Raw genomic sequence first — 24,758 nt, 5'->3', positions numbered from 1 at the left:
TAATTTTTCTACTCACATCGGTAGTTCAGTTCGGTGTACATACAGCATGTCCCAAAAGCTTGAACACAAATGTGCCAGTATGTATTAAATGTGTCAGTATCCAAGTGACGACTGATTACACATACAAAAACCCCCACACGCGTACACACAGTGTCTAAGCTGACAGTGGAGATAAGCTGTTGACCGTCTGCAGATTTTTCCACAAATAGTCCTTCTCATTCAGATGCCTCACATGGGTTTTCTCTGCCTTTCTGCTCTCCCCACCGAGAAGCGGCATTTACATGTGTGAGAGTGTGTGTGTGTGTGTGTGTTTGTGTGGTCTGTATTCTTCCCGTGTGTCTGTGTGTGTCTATTTGTGTTGTTTTGGACCCATGGGTGACTGCTACCACTGCTGTGCAAAGCAGATTAGAGAGCTGGGTGGGTTTGGGAGGATGAAAACACTGGATTTCTGAACCACACTCAAAGCCAGGTATATTGTCAACTGCATACCAATGCAAACAAACGCACACACATGCACACACACACACACACACATATTATGGAGATAGACACAAACATAGTTGCAGCTTGAAGAATATTAAACAGCTGTTTTTTAACATTCCATGTCAATTTAAAAATAGATTATTCATACTGTCATGTGGAGACGGGTCAGAAAAAACAAATCAGATCAAATACATCCTCATGGATCTACTATCCAAACTCTACTTCCTGGATCACATTGCATCTTACATATTTTTAACAGGGCTCTATTTAAAATCTAAATGTTGCCTTGACTAATCACTATAAGGCCATCAAGTGCCATAAACACCTTCTGCGGGCAGATCAATAATGTTTGTTATCACAATTGCTTCCTATTGTTGCAGTGTAGGGTCATGTGTTTTATTCGAGCAGTAAATTAATAAGCTATGATCCCGTCATGGTAATATTGAGTCATTCACTGCTTCTCATGCAAAATGAATCAGAGTTACAAGGTCAGTCTAACTCGCCATGTTCGGTCAAGCCGCACCAGTTTAGACTGCACAATTTTCTCTTTAAAAATGCTCACCATGTGAGTTCAGGTGATCATGGCGCTCCTTCCTGCCGTGACAAAGCCGAGAGACGTGTCAGACTGTATGTATGACCAATTATAGCTTGTAGTCTGTCAATAAGGGCAAACAAGAGGCTTCTTTGAGGCTGTCTTTGGGTGAGCTGGCTTCACTGAGCTTTACATTGGCCATCCTGGAAAACCAGTAGCACAAGCTGGCTATCAACTAGCTCAGTCAACTCTCGGTTTTCTTCTCCAGCTACAAGCACGTTCATGTGAAAGAAGCGGGGTTGTTAATTACGAGCAACATCATTAGAACCATGAATAAAGTACTTCATATGACATGAGATGAAACATTGAAACCAAGTAGGCTACCTACGGAAAAATTCTGTTTTAGGGATAGCAAAAAGTCATAATCAACCAAGTGAAATGTAAACAACAGCCTGTCAAACAGAATAACAGAATAAGAAGATGTAGAAACACTAGAAATAATTTCCAAATTTTAAAAGTAGGCTAAGGCTTAAAAAATATGTATGTATTATTATATATGATTTAAGTATAGAGTGAGTATTTTTTGCTATTTAGTTGGATGATGAAGAAACCATTCTGAATATGTCACATAAAAAACTGCCAGACTGTTTCTGCTTCCAAAGCAAAGAGTGGAGAAGTAATTAATGACTGATGAGGTCTATCTGACCCAAATGTTGTATTTATAATCATGGGAGCCAATTAACAGTGTGTGGATTATTTCCAGTTATCATCACACAGTTGTCTCATGTTATTCTGAGCTGCAGTGATGGAATCAGAGTGTAAAATCATCCACACTGTCAGCTGCTACTCTGGGGATAAAATCTACTTTGCACAATTAAAATGCAGTGAAAATTATCATTATGTGTTTAGTGTCGTAAACGATCTCTCTGTTTGTTAGAAGCTCTGTTTTAAATAAAATAGAAAGCCTGGAACGATAAAATGTTTCTACTGACATATAAATATATATATTCCTCTTTTTTACTTGTCACTTTATTGTAAACTCAGGACTTTTGTCTATTTCAGGATTCTGTAGGAATAAAGACTCCTTTTATCCAGTAATCTGAATGGTCAGTGTTCGGGGTGTTGTGATCCGATCCTCTGATGTTAACCTGCTCCAGAGCAGGTTAGCTGCTCAGCATAAGTTACCATGGTGATTTATCCCCATTTATCCCAAGTAAAAGTGAGCCAACTTTGTGATACCAGAGAACTTGAGTTAAGCCCGAAGATACCTGGCTAACCTGCTAATGTGGCTTTGTGATACAGGCCCAGGGGCAGACCTCCAGAATCAGGAATATCAACAACCATGGTGTCTCAAGTTCGACAATGTCTATGCAAAGCATGAAGAGGAAAATCATTCCCACACGTTTTTGTACCCCAAACCCAAAAGTTACCTTCCAATTCATCACATTGATGAATTGAGCTGATATTGTGCTGTCTGATCTCAGCAGTGCAACATGCCCATCCATATCTATACTGTTATTTTTCACTACCACTATGTAAACATGACACTACCTCCTGTATTTACACTGGATGTTGGCATTGGTTGTGAGCCTTGTTCTGCTTAATTGCATAATATGATTCCTGAGTAGGCTGAGACACACATGCTTCCACACATACACACACACACACACACACAGTCTTCGGATTGTAAATGTGGATGAAGACGATCATACATACACAAACACAGCGTGGTCTGACTGCTTACACTGCAGAGCTGCGTCTCCGCATGTAGAAAGTCGATTGACTCTTGTGATAAATAAATTGTCTGTAAGTGCTCCCTGTGCAGCAACGACGGGTAATTAAGCTGAATTGATGGGGCTTTTGTTTTGGTTTAGTGGCAGAGTTAAATGAAGGGCAACGTTTCTCTGAACTCAGCTCCTCTGCTCTGAAATCACTCACAGATCTGCCGCAAATTACCTTCTCTCCACCATGCCGGTGGAATTGAGCTGCCAAATCCTGCTTTGAACTGAGCTGATGGTTCTTTATCGATTACACAGCATGTGTGTTTTGCTTGTGGAAGAACACATGATAGGTGCGTGTGTGAGCATGTCTTATTTGCTTGCCTTCCTTATAGACTTTGAGATTGGCAAGCAAATCCAAACAGATATTTACGTCTGTCCTTTTTTCTAGGAGAGGTGGAACATCCACCAAATCTAATTTGGCATTTGTTTTGGGATAAACTCACATCTTTGTTTAACATCTGCTCCAAAGATTTCTCCCTCTCACTTTAAATCCCTCTCTTCTTCCTCCTCCCTCCCTGTTTTTCTGTCTTTGCTGTCTTCTCATCTCTCCCCCCTCTTTCTCTTTTACTTTTGCACCTGGTGTCCCTCTTCCTCTGTTTCTTTCCTCCATCTCTCAGAACGACAGCGTGGTGGAGAGTAATCAGGAGGATCCTCCGGAGAGCCTGAACACGCTTCTGACCGACATCTCTCTGGTGAGCCTGGCAGGCAGAAAGGCAGGCACAGCCCGGCTCTGGCCTGATAAAGATGGATACGGCACAGGGGAGAAGTGAGGAGGGGTGGGAAGAAAATAGAAAAAAAAGAGGAGGGGAGACGAGGTAGGGAAGGATTGAGGTACTTGAGACAAGCTGACCCGCAGGCTTTATATTGTAGACTAAGGTGGAGTGGAACAAATGTTTACACCAAATAAGAACCAGAGAAAGAAAGAGAAGTTGAGGTTTGTCAGCGTAAGTGCTGGTGTAGTCTTTCTTCTTTTTTGTTGTATGGGAAGAGGAGAGTAGACGCTGAGCACTATATGCCCCCCGGCCTGTTCAGGCCTCTTCCTACCTCTCCATCTCTGCGTGATGGGGTTTAAAAAAGACTGCACAATTTCCAAAGCAACAAGAGATATCAAGAGGTCTCATCTGTTATTCTGAACAGCGGGTGAAAATAAAGAGGTCAAGGAGAAAAGTTTTAGTTTGCCATCGCCCAAGGCTGAGTGCCACTCAAATCATACCTTACTTTTCTTTTGTAAACTTTCTTTTATGCTCATTTTATGTCTTACTCCATACACTGGCGAGCCATTCATGTCTCAGTGTTGTTCATTCCACTGTTCAATTTGTGTTCAAGCACTCTTACCTAGAAACGCAGGATACCAGCGGAATCTAATTGGCAAGAACCAACACGTATAACCAGGTTTGGATGTGTTGAACATCTTCAGGTCAACTATTATTGTCACTTAAACTGGTGGCATGGTTAAACAGGTGTCTAATACAGTTGTGTGAGTGAGAGAATGAGTGGGAATTGGTGATAATCATGAAGAAACAATACAAACACCGGCTTTAAACTTTGTTTTTTAATATACATCCTCTCTTAGGGGTGTAACAATACAGTCAGCTAATTTTTTGGTGCAATACACGCTTCACGGTTTTATTCACTCTTGATATTTTTAACAAAGTTGGAATTTAAACAAACTGAATGTACAAAGTCTGCACATTTTTACCTTTCTTAGTTTCAAGTTTTTTCTTCCAGGTTTTAGTGAAAAATGTAAATAATAGAATGTCTCAAAGGGTAATTTCCTCCAAATTACCAAAAGTATATTTTCTTATTTACCTCTAATGAAAAAAAGACATTTAAAACATTCAGTATCAACATGTCTTTCCAAAATGCTGTGACCACCACAAATTAAACTCCATTCACCTCCACTGTATTGGTGTGGCAGCAGAAATCTCAGATATATGCATATGTATAGATAAAACCCAAACTACATACAACTAGTGGTAAGTGAGAAAAGATGGGGGGGGGGGGGGGGGGGGGTGTAACATGATTGAACCACCTCAGCACATTTTTATCTACATAGAATTAAAATGAAGATTATACAATGCCTTGAAGTCCTCATGCAGATAAAGAGTAAATGTCTTGGCTTGAGTAACATTCACAAGATGTTCACACATCTTTACACAAGCTGATTTTATAGGACCTTTTTTTTTAAGACTTAACGCTTGTGAACATTTTGAGTTGAAACCTCTGACACTTACAGTGTTAATGGGTGAAATGCAATTGCACCCGGCATTTAATTTATGCAGACAAAATAACGAGCACCTTCTAAGAGTCAGAACTGATCAGATTTAGTTAATACTGCTTTCAGTTTTTCAGCTCCGTGATGCAAATGGTCACATTTTTTATCGTGGTACATTCTGCCACAGTACATTGTTACACCCCTAATCAATGATGATGAAAATATCCTCTCACTTCAGGATGATGTACAGTCCACCACAGCTGAATCTCCCCCCTCCTTCAAGCCTCCGCCCCCACCAGGGGGGCAGAGGCGCCCAAGTAGACAAGACCAGCACAACAAATGCCCCTCGTCCGAATCTTCCCACTCAGGCTTGTACTTCACAGCCCCGACCTCCCACAACCACAGCAAAGACCCAGGACACCCCTCCGCTTCACCCTCGCTACACCACAAACGAGAGCATCCCAGGGACCCTTCTCGGGACTACGCCCCCATCCGAAAGAGAGAAACCTCAGCACCTTCCAAGAAAGAACAAATAACCGCCGCTCAGTTGTCCATGGTCTCCCAGCACAACATCGGCCCTTTCCCCAGGGTCCAGTCCCCCGGCAGAGGCACCAAACCTGCAGCCCCGTCCCCCTCACCTCCGCCTCCGCCTCCACTCCCTGCTCCTCCTCCGCCTCCTGCTCTGCCCCTTAAGCCAGTGTCTATGTCCAAAGCCTCTGCCGCCTCCTCTCCTGGCACTAAACAACAGTTTGTTACAGTGGAGGTTCACAGGCCCAACGCAGAGCCCGACGTCAATGAGGTGCGGCCCCTGCCCCAAGCTCGAGGTGAGGAAAGTAGGGCACAGGAGGTAAAATGTACAGACCCAACATGTATTAAGTTAACATATAAAGATTTTGATTATTTGTGTCCTATTTAATTAGTGGCTTGTGCATACAAATGAACTGAACAAAAAAAAGTTTCATAAAATATATTTAAAGGATGTCAAAGATATCACAAAGGTACATTCAACAGCCAAAACCTGAAATACACATATTGTACATATCTCAGGACAAAAAAAAAACTGTATTTGTGCACATAATGATCCAAAGTTATGAATTATTAATTGGTACACAAACCTTTTCAAAGATTTTACACCTGACATCTTCAGGAGTATTTGCTGTATCTTTCTTGATTGTGAAACATTCAGATCAGATACTGCAGTTTGGATTCATTTCCTAACACTGGCCAGATGCTGAGGCTTGATGATTGTCTCTGTCTGAAGTTGCATATAAATGTCAAGTGTATAATCTCTCCAAGTACATGTTTACTTGGGCGTAATGTGCTTAAATGAGCAATTACCCAGAACACTCTGTGCGATCGCGACTGCGTGCAAAAACATCACTAATCTTAATAAGCTTTTAATCTTGTATTAAGTCTTAAAATCATATTTTCTTCAGAACAAATGTAAAAATCTTCCAGTGCTGATTGAGAAAGGGTTTTTTTTATTTCTGTGTAGTTTCACATCTTGATAAGAGTTGAAGTAAAAGAGTAAAACCAACAGATATAGAAGTGTTTGAGTACTTTCACACATTAAGATTTAAAGACCAAACAATGTGTTCATTGACATTATAAAGGAACAATGTTTGCAGGTTATTTACAGCGGGAGAATAAACCGCTGATATCCAGTCTGCCTGCTCTCCCTCAGGTGGCGCCCTGTCTCAGCTGTCAGACAGCGGCCAGACTCTCAGCGAGGACAGCGGGGTGGACATAGCTGAGTCAGGACATTTCAGCAAAGACAGCAGCTCCCATTCCACACGCACACGCCACCCCCAAGACACCCAGGGGGGCGGGGGGGACAACCCCTCCAAACCGGTGAGGGAGTGATTTGGAACAGCTGTGAGCCAAACATGGATGGATGAGTGGATTAATTGTTAAACTGTGGGGAATATGAAATGTATTTAATTAATTAAGGTGTGTGTGCTGTTGTATTTCTGTCTTTGTGAGGACCAATTTGAGTTTTAGACCCTGAGAGAAAGTAAGGACATTTTTTTGAAAATTGAAGACCTTTTTGGAAAGTAACATAAGTGGTAAGTGAGGACATTTTTAGGAGGTTAGGACATTTTAAGAAAGTGGGGAATATTTTGGTAAAATAGAGATTTTTGCAAAGTGAGGACAATTTAGGAAAGTGAGCCTGTTTTAAGAATTAGTACATTTTATCCAGACCTCACTTCCTCTAAAGGGTTTCTGAGGGCTAAGACTTTATTTTAGGGCTAAGGTTAGAATCAGGTTTATGGATTCGGGAGGTAGAGAATACATAATTGTCATTGGGTCCTCATAAGTATAGAAGTACAAATGTGTGCATCAGCTGAAATAGCAGAGAGTTGATGGACTTTATTGCTTTATTGCTAATCCTCCTCCAGAATCTGTTCTCAATCCTAATAGTGATCTCTTCTCTCCTCCCTCTGTTTTCTCACAGACTGTTGTCTTTGTTTCACTCATTTGTTTATTTCTCAGTCATGTCATTCATTCAGCCAAATGTTCCATCATTTATTTCATCACCCACTGCAGTGTAGCGTAATGAAACTCTGAAATCGCTCTCTGGTTCTTATTGATTGATGGAAGGAGTAACAAGTAAGGATGGAATAGCCTGATTGTTTATGATGAGAGGGCTGTGAGGGTCAATGTCTGTTTTAGATGAGAGTTATTAGGCTGGAAAAGTGGAGGCTAAATGGATAATGGAAATGCATTTTATTGCCATGGAGCAGGGGATTTAAATTCTGTTCCTGTATGACTGTCAAACAAGAGTGTGCTGGAAAGAGCAAAATGATATGCTCATAGAAACTCTGATGAACTTAAAGAAGACAGTTGTGTCTTTTTTATACTCTAGTCATCCTTATGTCACTCAGAACATACACCTAGCTGGTGCCAAATTGTGGGTTGCGGGCAAATATGTAAATTTGGTCCAGAGTCACTGAAGAAAATTTTGCATGTCACTTAACATGTTTTGGAGAAGGCTGAAGTGACAGTAAGCTAACTGGTTTGTGAGCCTCATCTGTTAACTAACTTCTGTTCTACTAGCTTCTGCAGCCTGTAGTTGAGTTTTCTCATCATGGGGTTTTCCAGGTTGAAAATTATCAAATGACTCAGTAACGTGAAAGGAAACGGAGATTTTTAGCCATACTGCTTTTTTGATTTTTACAGGACATTAACTTAATGGTGCAGAAATGATGCAACTGGGACGCTGCAGTTATATGGCATGTGTCCTATTCACTACACCACCAAGATGCTTTTAAATAGTCATTTAAATTCAGTTCAACTTTTTAAATTCAACTTTGTTAAATTCATAGAGACAAAAGCTCCACTGAGGTACAGAAGCTAGTGGAACAGAAGCTTTACAAGAGCTGACATAAAACTGACTAAAGAGAAAACAATTACAACTTAGATGTTGTTAAAAATGAGTGAAGTGGTTAAAAAAATATTTCTTTTGTCCTTTGATTTGTGAAGCTGTTTAACATGATTGCTCATTCATGAATATATTACCAGGACCGAATATGTACGTGTATTACATATAGTCAGGACCTTTATGAAAGTGTAAATTATTGAAAAGACTCTTGAGCATTAAGTGCTTCTTGGAATAAATAAAGGCAGGAAAATGTATGTATGCATAGTGGCACAAAGTGAAAGCAGACAATGGGAGGTTGTGTAATGTTATGAATATATTCAGGTTTTTTAAAACATGTATAAATGATGTTCTTATGTTATGATTTGTACCATTCTCTCTCTCCCTCCCTTTAGCCAGGGCTGTTGGAGCCCACATCTACACTAGTGAGGGTGGCAAAGAGTGCCAGCACCCTGGGTATTGCCATTGAAGGTGGAGCCAATACTCGACAGCCACTGCCAAGAATTGTCACAATACAGGTAAATGAGGAAGATAAGACAAGAAAAATAATAGGAACATCTTACTAATTCAAATAATATCACCATAAGGTTGTTTCTAATGTCTTTTTAACCCAGTATTCTTAACATGCAGTTGTCTACAATTTGTTGAATACTCTCCTCGTATTGTCGGCTGTGTTTATTGTGCTTTTTTGATTCTCAACGATGATACCATGTGCCAACCTTCCAGGTGGGATTTGATGTCCTTCAAGGCTTTATATGGATTCAGACTGCAGCTGAACTCACACTGAGAATCCTGCTAATTTCATCCTCATTGGGGCTCTTACAAAGATGATTTCAACATTATTGGCCTCCATGAGAAGGCTTGACTTCCTGTAGATTTTTTGGCAATTAGTTTTTCAGAGAAGGCAGTCTGTGTAACATGATGTTGCTATTTAAGGATAAAGGCAGAAGGTAGAGTCATCAGCAGCACCTAAAGGAGATGATCAAGCACCTTTTAAATAAAAGCTAAGAGTTAGGCTCAGTTCAGATGTGTACATTTTTCATTTAAACCTGCAGTGCAGAACTTTTACATATAAATGAATGTCCGTTACATTCAAACCCTTGCCAAACGAGTTCACACAGTGCTGATTAAGCCTATCACCACCAGATAAATCTCTCCGTATTTCACAGTATACAGAGTTTTTAAATCTCAGGTGCAATATTCCCGTGCTGGCTGTTTGGCCATTAATCATGCAGCTCTTCTAGACTTTACAAATGTTATCGGACCAAATGGGTCAAATTCTGATAATGGAAAAAAAAAAAAAAAAGTCATTTTGTGGGGGTTGTGTGATGCTAACAGTTTATCCACTGTTTTACAGTCGCATCAGAAGGTTACAGCCAGTATTTACTGGCCATCGAGCTACTGGGACAAATCCTGGTGGGCTGTCAAAAAATCCATAATACATGTATGTAATAATAAATGAATATATCTGTTTTCACCGGCTCTCTCTGTGTGCCTGTCATTCGGGGTGCGCACATGTCAGGCGTATTCAGACCAAACCAGGTGTTGCAGTGCACCGCTGCAGGGTTGAGTGGAGTAAGTGGGCGTGTTTGCGCTCTAGAACGTAACTGCTGTGAAACAATCAGTAAATAACATTTCATTGATCTGATTCACCAGCTTTCTCGTTACCACTGCTCCCTCTCTTCATTCACTCTCTAGCTCACTCAACCACAGCTGCTCTCTCTCTCTCTCGCTCGCTGGTGCTCTCAGCTCTCTCTCTCTTTTTCTCTCATCTTTCTTAAAATGAGTCAGGAAGCCGACTGAAAAATCTAACTTTGCTTTTAACGTTATCAGACGAAGAGAAATGTTCTCCCCTCGTCCTAGTAACATCTTTGTACTCAGGCAATCACAGCCAAGCGCCCCCCTTTACTCTCTATGCCAGAAGGAGGAGACAAAAGTCCCACACTCCAGCTTTAATGATGAGGCTGAATAGATTGTAACTTGAATTTCTTACATTTTTAGCAGAGATCTTACATTTAAAGCATGTTTATACTGAAAAATGTTGGAAAATTTAGATCCCCCAGCTACACAGAGTGATATCCAAATATTGAAAGCTTAGCTAGAAATGACAGGTTAGTCACCTTTAAAGAAAGCTATTACGGTGACTGGGTGTGCGTATATCTGTCTGGCATGGCAATTTGCGAGACATCAAAGCCTTAGCTCAGGACTATCTGTAGAACTAATCATTTTCTAACCTCAGAGAACCAGGGAGTTACAATTTTAAGATCAGTGCAGTGAGCAGCTACAGACGACAGTCCACACCCCACTCAAAGCTGTCTCTCAGCCTCCCACTCCAAAGAGGTGGTGATTGAAATAAAAAAGGCTTGCTGATTGCGAGAGGAGGGATAAAAGGATTGGAAATCAGCACATTCAAAATCAAAGAGTGCACTGGAAGAAAAGACGGCAAGAGTGAGTGAAGGATGCAAAAGAAGTGAGAACGGTGTTAATAGGGAGAGGAGGGATGAGGATTTATGCAGAGGTCTGGTGTTGTGGGTGGGTGCAGTATTTGGGTGTTTGGCGGCTGAGTAGGTGGGAGGAAGGTTTTTATAGGCTAGGGTTGCAGTGGGACCAAGTAAACAAATCCCAAGACAAATGCAAGAAGATGGAATATCAGGTTCTTTTAAACTTTTTTATCTTATGCATGTGTTTCTGGTTTTGTGAGAACTCAGCTTGGCTAATTTTATATCACTGGTGTCTCTTTGCTACATCATTGTATGAACCTCATCTTAGCTTCATTCACTCACCAGTCAGAAAAAAAATCAGAGACATAACAATTAGACAGAAGACATATGATCAAAGCATCTGTCAGAAGAAGAAGTGGTAGTATCAGGCACTAGCATCTGATCTTCCACCAAACGGTATAGTATATTTTTTTTACGTTTATCACAAAAATGTTGCCAAGCCAACAAACTATTGAAAGAAAGGGGCAAACATTAACTTGTCACTTTTCAAGAAGGCCAGCACTGCAGCTGTGTCTTCATTCAATTACCATACCGATATGCAAGTAACAAATCCTCACTTCAGCCCAGGATTGTCTGTGACATCAAATGTTTTATGAGCACAGAGAGAGAAAAGAAAGTTACGCTCAAGAGATGAGGCCACTGACTTCTAACCAATCCCTTTAAACCTCACAGACACTTCACTGAAAGTCTAAAAATAAAAAGGCAGCTGATTGCAATGGATAATAGCAGAGGAAACTTTTGCTTTCTCACTGTCGCATGGATTTTTTAGGACATGAGAAGGTCCAGTGCAGCTGCCTGAAACAAGTTTAAAACACATTTCAGAAGCTTAGTTTAACAGAGTTAATTTAAACCATTCAGGCAAGAAGATTGAAATTTTAATCAAGTTGAAGTTATTTATGGGTCTCTAATTACTGCTTCACATTTTTGTAATAGCATACACCAATACAAACTTTGGTTTGCCGAGGTGCAAACTTTATTGATTACAAACGAGAGGAGGCCACAGTTACATGACACCGCTGCTACATCCCCGAACAATAACACTGTAGCGCTTCACAGTTATTTAGAGACATTAATAACATGGCAGCCTCGAGGTCACTTGTTACGGAAAAAGCGGGAGACTTTCTGCATTTTCCGTTTTCAAGGTGGAAAAGTGAGCTCTGAAAACTTTGCCCTGTTACCTGGGGAAAGCTAACTCAATGTTATTAGGCCCTCAAGCAAGGTACACAACCTCAGTACTTCTCCCAGTCAGGACCACGCATCAGAATGATACATTTGCCTTGAGGAAAAAAAAGGAGGTAAAAAAGGTTAATTTGGCTTTCCAAGGGGCATGGGTTCTATTCAGGGGACAGATGATGGCATCACATCAAAGCCAGTGCCCTGTATTATACTGTCTCTCTGCATCATTGGAAGTAAGCACAGTGGAGTTGAGATACAGCAAACCTCTGGTGTCTGATTTTCCTATCTGTCTGGACACAAGGGCTCTCGCCTCAAGTCACCTCGATCACAGCTGCTAAGGATGAAGTACAGATGAGTAAGCAGCTGCCTGCTGGCCGGACGTTATCAGTCCCCATCACCCCCTCCTGAAGCGACAGCCTGTTATCACTGCCATCTTCCCATCGTGACGACTGACTGTTCCTGTAGCTCAGGGTAATTGTTCTAGACTCAGTAAATAAGATAATGCAGTCCTAAAGGGGAAGGCACTGCTGGTGTTTCTATAGCCATCATAGTGGCACATAATGAGGTCAGCTGTCCTGAGGAGGAGGAGGATGAAACTGGCAAAAAAGAAAAACATGATGTTATATCTTACTTGATGTGTTATTAAGACCACAAGAAAATGGAGCCTGTATAGCTAGGCTGGTAGATTTGGGGGTTTAAATTAAGTTAAAAGTTGCTGACAGTCACACAGCTATAACAATTTATTGCCTGACAAAGTTGATATGGCTAATGTCTTAGCAAAACGCAGCATATTTACACATCCAAAATAATTAATTTCGAAAAGTGTTTGTGTCCATCTGATTGATGTAATCCAATATTCACTCTCCTTTTACTGTAGTCCTGATTTGGTCAAGTCATGAGAAAAATGTCTGGCTCTTTAGCTTCTAGCTGTTCCACTTTTTTCTCTGGCTAGCAGCTAACTTTGTTGGATGAGACTTTGTTGCTGCAGGTAGCATACAGTGTATTTATCAGATACAGTATGTTTCAGGTTAGGCAGAGGTAAGGACACTGAAACTGCTTGGTTAAGGCCAGAGAAAGATCATATTCATAGTTCAAAAACCAGCACTAATTGCTAGTCTGAGACAGGATGTGAACTCCGGTTTCTAGCATGAAAATCACTTGTGCCATAGTGACCTCCGTGGCCTTAAGGTCTCAGCATGCCTTTTGTGCCCATCCATACTTCATCTCTTCTGTGGCCATGTACACACCGTATGCGACCATTGATGTGTACTGACTGCTGCGCAAGAGGTGCCACTGCAATCTTGATACTGTATTGGGCACTGTGGACAAATCTACTGCTAGCACACCAGAAGGTCCACTGGGAAGGAGGCAAAACCATCTTCATTCCTTTTGTCTCGAACATATGGTGGCTTCCTTTGGTGCTGGTGTGTTTTGGAAATAGGCAGAGGAAGAAGTGATTTACTCGGGGGGGTGGGGGGGGTAGCACAGCCAATCTCAAGCCAGGCATCAACAAGGAGCCAGATCCTCACCCAAGCTGCTATGACATTATTGCAGAGGCTTGCAGTGGCATATGGATGAGTGTGTAAAAAGTTGTAAAAAGAGTAAGAAAGAGGCATGCAGAGGTCATGGCTGGTGCTGAATGTTGGCAATGGACATAATTCATGCACTACAGTCATCCAAAATTGAAGAAGCAACTTCACTAATTCTCAAGTTGATTCCTATGGTTCTAATACAGGAAGTACCTATATTTGAATATCATTAAACTTTCCTCTGTCTTCCCTGTATTAAAATATCCCTCTTCATCCAGCTGCAAAAGTCCTCTGGAGATCTGTCTTGGACTAAAACTACACTCATTTTTTATAGTGGTGCCTTCAAGCACTGCCAAAGGGGGGTCTCCAAACTCAGGGACCAAAACAATCTGTTTGCCATATTGCTTTCTTGCTAGTGATAGATAAAAGCAGACACTAAAATAGCAGTATATTTGGAAGAAAACTAGTTTCATGATGTCCCTCCATGTTGGAATCAGAGATGTGGAGCTACTGTTATCATGCCGTGGAATCAGACACAACAAAGTATGGAGGTGGAAGTGACCACTGTAGTTACGTTAACAGCTGCAGCTGAAAGAGAGGTGCTGCGGCTGAAGTGGCTTTGCAACATCGACCGGTGCCCGGTGATGACTGTCAGAAAGAATGGAGTCAGAACTTAGAACTCTACACTGCAACAAACTTCTCAGTGCTTTGGTATCTGACTGTGTTTTCACACAGAGTATTATATTGGACTTTGCCAACTCTGAATACTACTGAACAGCACAATGGCAACTGTGTGTTACCCGTTTTAGGGTCTGAACCCAATTAGGTCCCTGTGCATGTTATACCCTTCTCTCTACCCATGTTTCCTGTCTCACTACACTTTTGACTGTCAAATAGAGGTGAAAAATGCCCCCCCACCTCCATCCCCCACCAAGGAACTAAGCTGAGACTTACTCAAGAAATTAGACCAGAGTCCTTCTGTGGTTTGTGAATAGACAGCTCACAGTGTCCTGTGCATGAATGCCTCAGGGTGTCAATAACAGAAAACGTTTTTCTGATCACAGATGTGTTGGAATGTGCGAGGATGTAACTGTGAGAGGGTAGTGTTGCCGGTGTGGAGGAAAGCATTTCATTTTGGTGATCACACACTTCTTATAGAAGACGTGAGGTTGCATATATTTCCTGCTGAGTTGTCACTGTGTGCTTTGAGTGCCAGACTGCAGGGGTGAGTGTGTGTATATTTAAGTATCTGTGTGTCTGCGAATGTGTTCTTCTGTGACAAGATGTCTCTATTTCTGTATGCTGATGAGGTACCTGTCACATTTGTAGTGCAATGTTTAAATTTTAGGTGAGGCACTGAGAAGACCTCATTTACTTGGTTGTAATAGAACAAAAGTAAGGATCTCAAACTGTCATAAAAACTCTTTGCAGGGCCCCTGAGCTACAGAGAGAACAAGTCTTTATTGGCTTGCTAGCCTTGGAACTGAGCTGCAGTTAGTCCCGGTTCTTTTATTTGATGACCGCTTTTACCTTTGAGACAGACAGAAGAAAATCCTGCAGGTTGTTTGACAGCACTTATCAGTTTTTTTGATGCCATTTCCAAACCCATCCAAGACTCTTCTATCCTGCTGGTAGCAAAAATATTTTTCAACTGCAAAGTAAAGTCGATTCTCTTCTCATAACCTGTAACCACATGCCTTCAACCAAACAAAGATGGCAGCCAGAAATGATGTATAGTACGTACAATATGTCCTTGCTCAGTTTTATGACACAGCATTAAAACAGAAACTTTTATCAAGTGATTCAATCTATATGACTCTCATTTTATTTTTTAATATTTTCCTGTACAAAATGGAGATGGTTGTGTTTTTTGTTTTTTGTCATTCCTCATACATGAAATGGGAAAAGTTTTGTGTATTTATTTGGAATAGCTAGTCATGACAGTAGATTTAATGAGCCTCATGCAAGAACGTTTTTATTTTCTTATCCTTAACCTTAACTTTTTTTCTGTAAGACTTGGCTTGTACAAGTCCACCAAGTCAGCAGAATGTTAGCAAATGTCTCATTTCAACTTGATGACTCTCCTCTGTTTATAAGTAGGTTTGTGAGATCCAATTATTTTTATAGTCGACATCACCTAATTGCCTCATAAAGTTACCTGTTTGTGGGCAAGTTTTACTCACAAAAATGTCACCCAAGAGTAAGATGTAGAACTCTAGCACTATAATTTTTTTCCCACTTTGGAGAAAGATACACTATCTGTATATTGTTGTACTTGTACAGGCCTGAACCTTCCATTAATTTTGTCCATGCCAAAGAGAAATTTCTAATTTTGAGAAAATTACACGAGGCCCATTTATTGTTTTTTTTAATCTGTTCTTAAAATTAAAACAATTAAGTTCTCTTAAAATTCACCTTGCCTTTTTCTATCTGTCTTTCTCTCTCTCAGAGGGGAGGTTCAGCTCATAACTGCGGCCAGCTGAAGGTGGGTCAGGTGATCCTGGAGGTGAACGGCGTTTCCCTGAGGGGCCGTGAGCACAAGGACGCCGCACGCCTCATCGCCGAGGCCTTCAAGACCAAAGAGAGGGACTACGTGGACTTCCTGGTGACTGAGTTCAATGTAGCACTATAGCTTAGTAGAGGAGGAGAGGAGGACGATGACGAGGGCAGCAACAACAATGAAGGGCAGATGTTCAAGCGTCTATTGATTTAAATGGCACAACTCTTTTAGACAGACATAAACAAACCACCACCAGATCTCTCAGCTCTTCTCCTTTCCCATGAATCCACCCCTGAATCTGGACACATGATACTCACACTTACCAGGCATTACTTCCGCTGTGGACTTTGTTCAGGATTTTCTTCAACGTGTTACCTCCCCACTGTGAGACTTTATGCACTACAATGGAAAATAGTGAAACCTATATCTTTTGTTTGTTCTCTCAGTGTTAAAACTTGTGGAATTGCCACCGTTTGAAATCACTGGAACTCCTCTTAGCACTCTCACCTTCCCCTGGTCAGTTTATTTGATCAATTTTTTTGCTTCTATCTGAGAGACAACCGCACATCTAAGACTGATTCACGCTCGACTTTACAAGCTTGGATTTGTATATGTAAAAATGAACAAATGTAGATACAGATGCATATATACTGTACACATAAAGATACTCCTATATGAATTATAAAACCCGTAACCTCTTTTGCATCATCAACATATAGTAATATATTTCGAAGATGATGATAATTCAGTCAAGCTTAGCGATGCAGGACTCTAACCATTTGATGCTACCGGCCTGTTTGCATATTACCACCCTTTCATTAAAAAGGAAGGTTAGGCTAACGTGAAAACTCACAACATGCTCATATTTTGTTTGATAAAATACTGTACATGTGAATGATGGCAGTCTTTTTGGTCACCACACTCATAAGCATAATTCCTGTTTCCCTCCCACTTCCCTGTTTGTTATCTGTATGTGTGTTTCAGACTACATCCACACTAAGCCAGCTAATTTTAAAAAATGCAATACAGTACAAACAATAGAATTCATAAAATCAATACAGCCAAACTCACAATTAAGTTCTCCTTGACATATCTTTCTGTTTCTGTTGTCAGACAACGGTGCAGGCATAAAATAGTGATTTGATCAAGGGTGACAAATGCTAACTGTTAATCAGATGAACAATATTTCCTGAGCTGCCTCTCTGAGGCATCAATAAAATCATTATTTTATGATCACAAAGTCATCTGACAACATAAACGTCGGTTAATAACAACAGCTGTTCTGCAGTCAAGTTTCATCATCAACACTAAAACATGAAGCTGGTGTATTCAGATTCATCCACTCTGTGCAGTGATTTGAAAAGAGATATTTAAAAAAAAAAAGGCAAAGATAAGTTTTCAGATTTGGCCCACTTAGTGTGGATGTGCTCTCAGTGGGGATAAAATCCCTCAGCTCCTCGCTCAGACTGCTCAGCTTTTCTTCTGCTGCTCCCCCTGCTGAATAACAATTGATGATTTTATTTTGTAATTTCATAGTTTTAATTATATTCTCCCTGGGGAGCTTGCTGAAGCCATGCTTGGTGCAGCAATTACACCCGAGAGGGGAGTAATGAGACATTTAGAGGACGACACTACCAAAGATTTTAGAAACACTCCTCCACACATGTTCACACATGGAACAAGCGTGCACACACACACACACATTTCATCCATTTATAGAAAAGCAATTAGGAGATAAGCAATCAGGTAGAGTGAGTGATGGAGCGAGAGAGAGAGAGAGAGGAAGAGAGAATGAGAAAGCGTCTAAAGTGACAAATAAGACGTGATTGTTGTTGTGGAGATGATTTGCTTCCTCAGGAAGAGTGCGAGCGTGAAGAGGATGTATCACTAGAGCAACTCATTATGCTGCAGGTAGAAATATGAAGTAATTAGAGGAATTACTTTAGGTTTTATGTGTGTGTGTGTGTGGATATGGTTTATGTATGTGTTTAATGTGAGTGATGTGTGTGTGTGTGTGTGTGTGTCTGTCTGCCGGTTAATGGATGTAACGCAAAAAAAAAGTGCTCAAAACAAGGGGACCGCAAAAAAGACAAATGTAAATGTCATCAAGGTAGCTGCTGCATGTGACACACAAGGAAGAGAAGCAGGAGTCTGGGCTATTTGAAGAATATCAACAGTGCTACATTGTGAGAAATTGCCATCAAACACGGCTGTATCATTCGGGTGACAACTGGAAGAAGAGAACACCATATTCATGATTTGTTTTTCCAACATATCCCTGCTGTCAATCTTTAAAATGTCATGCTTTAATGGAGTAAAAGCAAATGTTAGGGATGCACTGGTAGGGTTTTTTTTAAAGGTCGTACCCATATACGAAATGTTTGTACCTGTAGTGACCAATTATACTGAAATATATATTTTTTAAAGAATCTATCATTTTTTAACATGAAAATCAGATTAAACTATTCATTTGTCAAATTACAGTGTTTAGTTCTGTTGCTAATTGGACAATTGACAAGTAAACACTGACCAAAACAACTCAACTTTTCTAGCTGCATGAATTGATTCAAAAACAAGCCAACAAACACAGAGCTGTGAGATATTATCACCTGATTAAGTTCCATTCTTTGATTCATTTTGAGTCACATTTCTGTCCACCTGATGAATGTCAATATTAACTCTTCTTGTAGCTCTGCTTTGGTCTCCCATCAAAAATATCTGGTTCTTTAGCTGCTAGACGTTCTGCTTTCTTCACCAGCTAGTCGCTAACTTTGCCCGTCTGTTGTTTAGTGGGTAGGCAGCGCATAGTGGATTTATCTGAGCTTGTTTGCTGAAAACAGCTTTTGCTGGAAGAACCAGACAATAAATATACTGTAAAACCAAAACAGCAAGCTAAAAGAGGCTAAAAATCTCCATAGAGCTGCTGAGTTTGTGATAATTCTGTGGGTTTTTCTTTCGCATTACACAGTGTTAAGTTAAAAAATATTGCTTCTTGCTCCTTGCCAACATACACTCTCAGTGAATTCCTAACAAATATTGTTTAAAACGTCCCTCACCTCAGATGACCACAGAATTCCTCCATTTATGTAAAATTGGGCAAATTTAGGTTTTCTCCAACTCAACACTGACTTTCCACATTCAGAAACATTTTGCTGAATGTGACTTTTGTTGTAAGTCACTTGTTGTTTCAAATGTGTTTTCTAGGGCTCAGGATCAGGAAACATGCTGTACAATACTGTGTGTATGTACTGAATACTGAAGGACAACATACACAACAACGCAAGACAAAACTCGCTGGCTGCCTTCAAAACCAGACAGAATTCAGTGAAAATGTCCCTGTGCCTCACAGATTTAAGAGCCAGTCGACATAAAAGTAGCGATATGATACAACTGAAGAAGTGATCCAGTTGAGATAAATCCTCTGTTTTGTGTTTCTGTGTTTTGTAGGCTTGTAAAGGACGACCTGGACCTGTAAATCATAATAATATTACAACAATTAAAGCTTTAACGGTAACAGTAACTCCTGTCGCAGGATTCATATAACCATTTTGTAGGTGATGTTGTGTATTAATAAGTCAACAGCCTTGATGAAAACAGTCAGCAACTGTATTAAACTGCAGCACCCGTTTAAACGCATAAAAGTTTTGATTAATATTTACAAGTGTCTGGCTTTTGAGTGCATCCATTAATCTGATTTGGAGAAATTAACTGTTTACATATTCAGTGCATGATGCAAGCAATATTTGGAAAAGAGCGTAATCACTCCCACCACTCAAAACACTTAAAATTCAGGATGCATCAGCGTGTGTGTGTGTGTGTGTGTGTGTGTGTGTGTGTGTGTGTATCCGTGTGAGAACGAGAGCTTAGATGGGAAGACAAGAGCGAGATAGAGAGACAGTAAGACAGATGAGAGCTGGAGTGCGTCTTCTCAGTGGAATTACTCTCCGTTAAACAATCTAATGTGGAAGGAATCACAGCCAGATGAAAGCTTTTGTTTTTCTAACTTGAGCGTTTAAACATCACATGACACCTCCCTTCAGACAGAGAGGAGACAAGGAAAGAGTGTTCATTGTCAAACATTACAATGGACAGCCTTTTGATGGAATATGATAAAAGGGTAAATCTGTCCTGGGAAAACCACGTACTATATATCTCCAAATTTGATTTAATCTAGATTTGCTTTTTAATGTCTTTCAAATAAACTTTTGAAATAAAACTTCTAATTAACTTCTGAGATCGATTCAATTTTCCAATGGGTTGAGGGACTTCTCCTGGTTTTAATGCTAATAAAACCATTTTGGATTCATTTAAAACATGCTGTGTCACATTATAGCTGGGTACCATTTGAACATTTTCCTGCTGATAGCATACTTTGGTTTCAGTACCAATATTGTTTTTCTGCAAAGCCCTTTAAAGGATAAAGCTGATGTTGTTCTCAAACAAATCCCACGAAAAGACCAAAACCAACAGTGCATTAGTCTGTCTCTCATTACTGTCAAACATCTCCACTCTGTCTGTGGCTCTCAACTCCAAGCTCACTGCTCCTCAAGCTCCTACCGAAGATGTAAATCTTTAAAAATGGGTCACAGTACTCTAATTTAATTTCCTAAGACATCTGGAGTTTTTAGCAAACTTTACTCAAACAGGAGCACACTTGTCAGGGACTATTTTCAATGTTGGGTTCATTCACATTTGGCGCTCTAGCGAGTATTTACTGCAGCAGACGCACACACACTGTGACTCAATATAAACTGCAATGTGCATTTTCATGGGCGTGAAAAAGTATGTCAGCCAGGGCAACAGTGTGACTCACTGTTGTGTTTAGGTTTTGGACAACAATGGAGCTTTATGACACAGAGGAATAAGATAGATCAGGCTTTGGCTACACAGACAATACTTGATAATAGGATTGTTGGTTCTGGTCTTTTCATGGAATTTGTTGACAATAATAAAAATATAGAATAACACCAGACTTATCACTTAATAAGAGAAGCCAAATTCTTAAATGCTAAATGTTGTCTAAACCTGCACCATCATGTAAGAACTTTGCCTAAATACAGTTTAAAATTAGTAAAATTATGATTTAAATTTGAAACTCTGATCAAAGAATAAGTGAAGAATATAAATCTGAACCGTTTTTTATAATCGGCACCTAAAAGTTATTAAGGTTTGATACTCAGCTCTTTAAAACAAGGCTGATTTCTTGACATTTTGGAGATTGTTGGTTTTCACAGGACTGCAACAAAATGCAACAATTACAGAGGACAAGACAGTTGCAACTTTCTCACTTATTTTATCACTTTATTGACATCACAGCAAATGAGGTAAACGTTTCAGTGACCTGAGAGTCACTGGTTCAATCTCTGCAACAGCTACATGTGTTCATCAATGCCAAAGGTCCCTTGAGCAAGACACTGAACCCCCTGTCTGCTGCTGGCTTTACCCTGCTCAGGTGAAATGTAGATAAATGCAAATATGTCTCAGAGAAAGTCAAATGTAAAAAATTGATGAATGAAGCTCTGCGGGAAAAGAAGCAGCCATTATTGTGTTAACCCTATATTTATTTATTTAGACATTAATTAACCATATTTTAACTGCAGGAGTGCTTAAAGAAACGTTTCATGACTGAAGTCCATGATGACCCTGTCTTGTAGACAAGTGCCGATAACGGCTCGGCCTTCTGTTTGACCTGATATTAAAGGGCCGTCCAGGATGGAGGGATGATGGAGGGAAGTGATGGCAGCCGCTGACAGTCTCATTAATCAAACGCCAAGACAGAGGGGTGCTGGCCTTGGCTCTGACAGGAGACATGACGGCTCAGGCATGTTGCCGGCATTGGTGCAAGGTGTGATGGTTTGCCCCCACCCCTCCACCCCTGAACCACAGCTTCCCTGCAAAAGTCAGACTCATAAACCAACCAACACAACCTGTTGACTCTATCAATAATGTTTATTTGTTTCACTGACTGTGCCTCCTGCTTTATTAGCTGCACAAGTTGATTTTGTTGGTGTTCATTTTCCACCCTGCGGTGCTCTTCAGCAATCTACTTTTGCTTTTGTTTTCCTGTCAGTCAGTCCATCCTTCTTTTTTGTCTGCTTCCTGCACATTTTAACGAGGAGTGTTGTACAATGACATGCTATTTATACAGAAAGTGTGTTTAATTTTTCAATAAAGATAACTGCATAAAAATAGCAAGCTGTCTGCTTTTATTTGAAAGTTAGAAACATAGCAATGTAGAGGGGTGGTCACTGATTTAGCCCTTCGGTCTGGAGTTGTTTTTCACAGTTTGGGCAAAGCTCCTTAGTTCCAATGAAGGCAAATCTTAATGCAACAGTGAGCAATCGTGTGAAAGCACTTTCCTTTTTCAACATAAAGCCAGCTCCATACATAAATGGTTTTCCCAGTTTGGTGTGGAAGAACTTGACTTGCATGCACAGAGCTCTGACTTCAACCCCATTCTACACCTTTAAAGGTGCAGTGTGTAGGATTTAGTAGCATCTAGTGGTGAGGTTACAGATTGCAATAAACTGAGTACCCCCTTTCCCAAAAGTGTGTAGGAGAACTTATGGTGGCTGTGAAACTCACGACAGGCCCTCTCTAGAGCAAGTGTTTGGTTTGTCCCATCTGGGCTACTGTAGAAACATGGCGGGCTCCGTGGAAGAGGACCCGCTCCCTCTGTAGATATAAAGGGCTCATTCTAAGGTAACGAAAACACAACAATTTTTGTTTTCAGGTAATTTATACACTAATTAAAACATATTTATGAATATTATATTCCATTTCTGCCAAGTCCGTTCCACTAGATGCAACTAAATTCTGCACACTGCACCTTTAATATGAACTGTTGTGTAGTCTGTGATCCAGACTTTATCAGCCAACACCAGTGTCTGACCTCACTAATGCTCTTGTGGCTGAATGGGAACAAATCCCTGCAGTCTGGTTCCAAAATCTCTTGGAAAGCCTTCCTAGTAGAGTGGAGGCAGTTATGGCAGCAGATTAACGTTCATGGTTTTGGAACGAGATGTTCAACAATCAGACATGGGTGTTCAGGTATCCACATATTTTGTTCAGTCTCCTGTGGTAGATGACCCTGCATATTGCATACACAAGCTTCCTGCATATCCTGGTACATTATTCTGATTCTGTTCATTTGTAAACTTGTCTCTCGCTCTTTCAGGCTCTTTGATGATTCATTTCAGCTCAGAATTCTCTGTTATTGCTGTTTTTAAATTGTTTACCATTGCCAAAGCAGTGCAACACACTGTACTTTACTGAATAATACCGTCATATATTTCCTTTTTTTAATGATAAATGTACTTTATAAATAAAATTGACTCCACTTAAACAATTTATTGAGCAAAAATGCCAAATGTCCCCTGGTTCTAGCTCTTCTCATGTTCGGACTTGCTGATTTTCTCTTTTCTCTCTACATTTTTATGTTGAAACAAACTATATCAAGATGACATCCCCTTGGGCTAAAAGGAAATTGTGATGGACATTTTTCACTTTTTCTGATCTTTTATCAAATAAATGATGTTTTCATCTAACCTGTATGTGGTTAGACCACAACTTTGTGCCACCTGGTTCTGAAAAATATTATGATTAGAAGTCATCATGTCACCAGCTTGTCTTTCAAGAGATGATAATAGGGCACTGACTTTTTGATGAATTTGTCTGTGGCAGGGACATAATACTCTGCCATTGTGTACTCTTTATAAATGCCACATCTACCTTAGTGTTTCTTGTTGCATCCTACCCAGTCTTTTTGTTCAGGTAAAGTTTGAATGACACAGATAGTTGTAGGAATGTCTGGGTAAATGAGAAGGCTGTCAGCTTCGTGGTCATCTGTCTGTCTTTCTGTTTCTCTCAGTTTCAACCAGTTGTAATGAAATCTGCACATGTATAACATCATCCTACACATCTTAATATTGCACTCACATGAGTCCACTGAAATGAGCCACTACAAAGCTTCAACATGCTGCCCGCTGCCATTTCTCATGTTTTTATGTATTTAATATATTTGCACTAAACTGCCTCCCAGCCTCTTCTTTCAAGGTCTGAAGAATGTAAAGCACTGGTTCACAAACACACATATCTGAGCCACAGTTCCTTTCTGGTGTTTGTTTATTTTTTTGTCTGTTTTCTTTTTGAACATGTATCAATAGGTCTGTGTGTGCAAGAACTTTAAGTATGTGTTTTCACAAGGGGAAAGTCTGTAGGGGAGATTGGTTGGGGTGGGTAGATATGAGCCATTATTGTGGGAGTAAAGGGCAGTTTGGGGTTTGGTTTTGTTATCTCTTGTTCTTTTACTCTTGTGCTGGGGTTAAGAATGTTCTCATCGAGTCAATTGTTCTTGTCTACACTGTCTTTCCATCAATAACATTGTTGATTTAAAAAAGCTTCAACATGATGTTTAAACTACAGAGATCTTGTTTTTTTATATATAATCCCCTGCGTAATGTCTCTAAATCGATTCGTATTTCATACATATTTTTTGATTTCTTTCTGTTTTACATGTGTGTTATGTCTAGGAACAGCTGTGTTAGACATCGAGAAAGATGACTGGATGACATAGAAAAGGTAGCAAACGGTGCCCTCTTGTGGGCACATCTATGAACCGCAGCCCCCCAGTGTTGTATTCCCAATATCAATCGATGCAAAG

The 24,758-nt window shown here is 40.3% G+C and overlaps 1 protein-coding gene across 3 annotated transcripts in view; it reads left to right on the top strand.

The window, feature by feature from the left end:
* Positions 1–22,287, top strand: part of whrna (whirlin a) — a 140,093-nt gene extending 117,806 nt beyond the window's left edge. For 2 of the 3 annotated variants that reach the window (XM_044333397.1, XM_044333396.1), the window contains 5 exons: positions 3,414–3,488; positions 5,250–5,835; positions 6,696–6,862; positions 8,786–8,908; positions 16,046–22,287. In XM_044333397.1, coding sequence (XP_044189332.1) covers positions 3,414–3,488; positions 5,250–5,835; positions 6,696–6,862; positions 8,786–8,908; positions 16,046–16,228 — 1,134 coding nt within the window. In that variant the 3' untranslated portion in view covers positions 16,229–22,287. Of the gene's footprint in view, positions 1–3,413; positions 3,489–5,249; positions 5,836–6,695; positions 6,863–8,785; positions 8,909–12,368; positions 12,539–16,045 lie in introns of all 3 variants that reach the window. The other variant, XR_006398802.1, reaches the window with a different exon arrangement.
* Positions 22,288–24,758: the final 2,471 nt, after the last annotated feature.

Source organism: Thunnus albacares, chromosome 18 (genome assembly GCF_914725855.1).
Source record: "Thunnus albacares chromosome 18, fThuAlb1.1, whole genome shotgun sequence".
Taxonomy (NCBI): domain Eukaryota; kingdom Metazoa; phylum Chordata; class Actinopteri; order Scombriformes; family Scombridae; genus Thunnus; species Thunnus albacares.
This window is presented reverse-complemented; position numbering and strand designations above follow the sequence as displayed.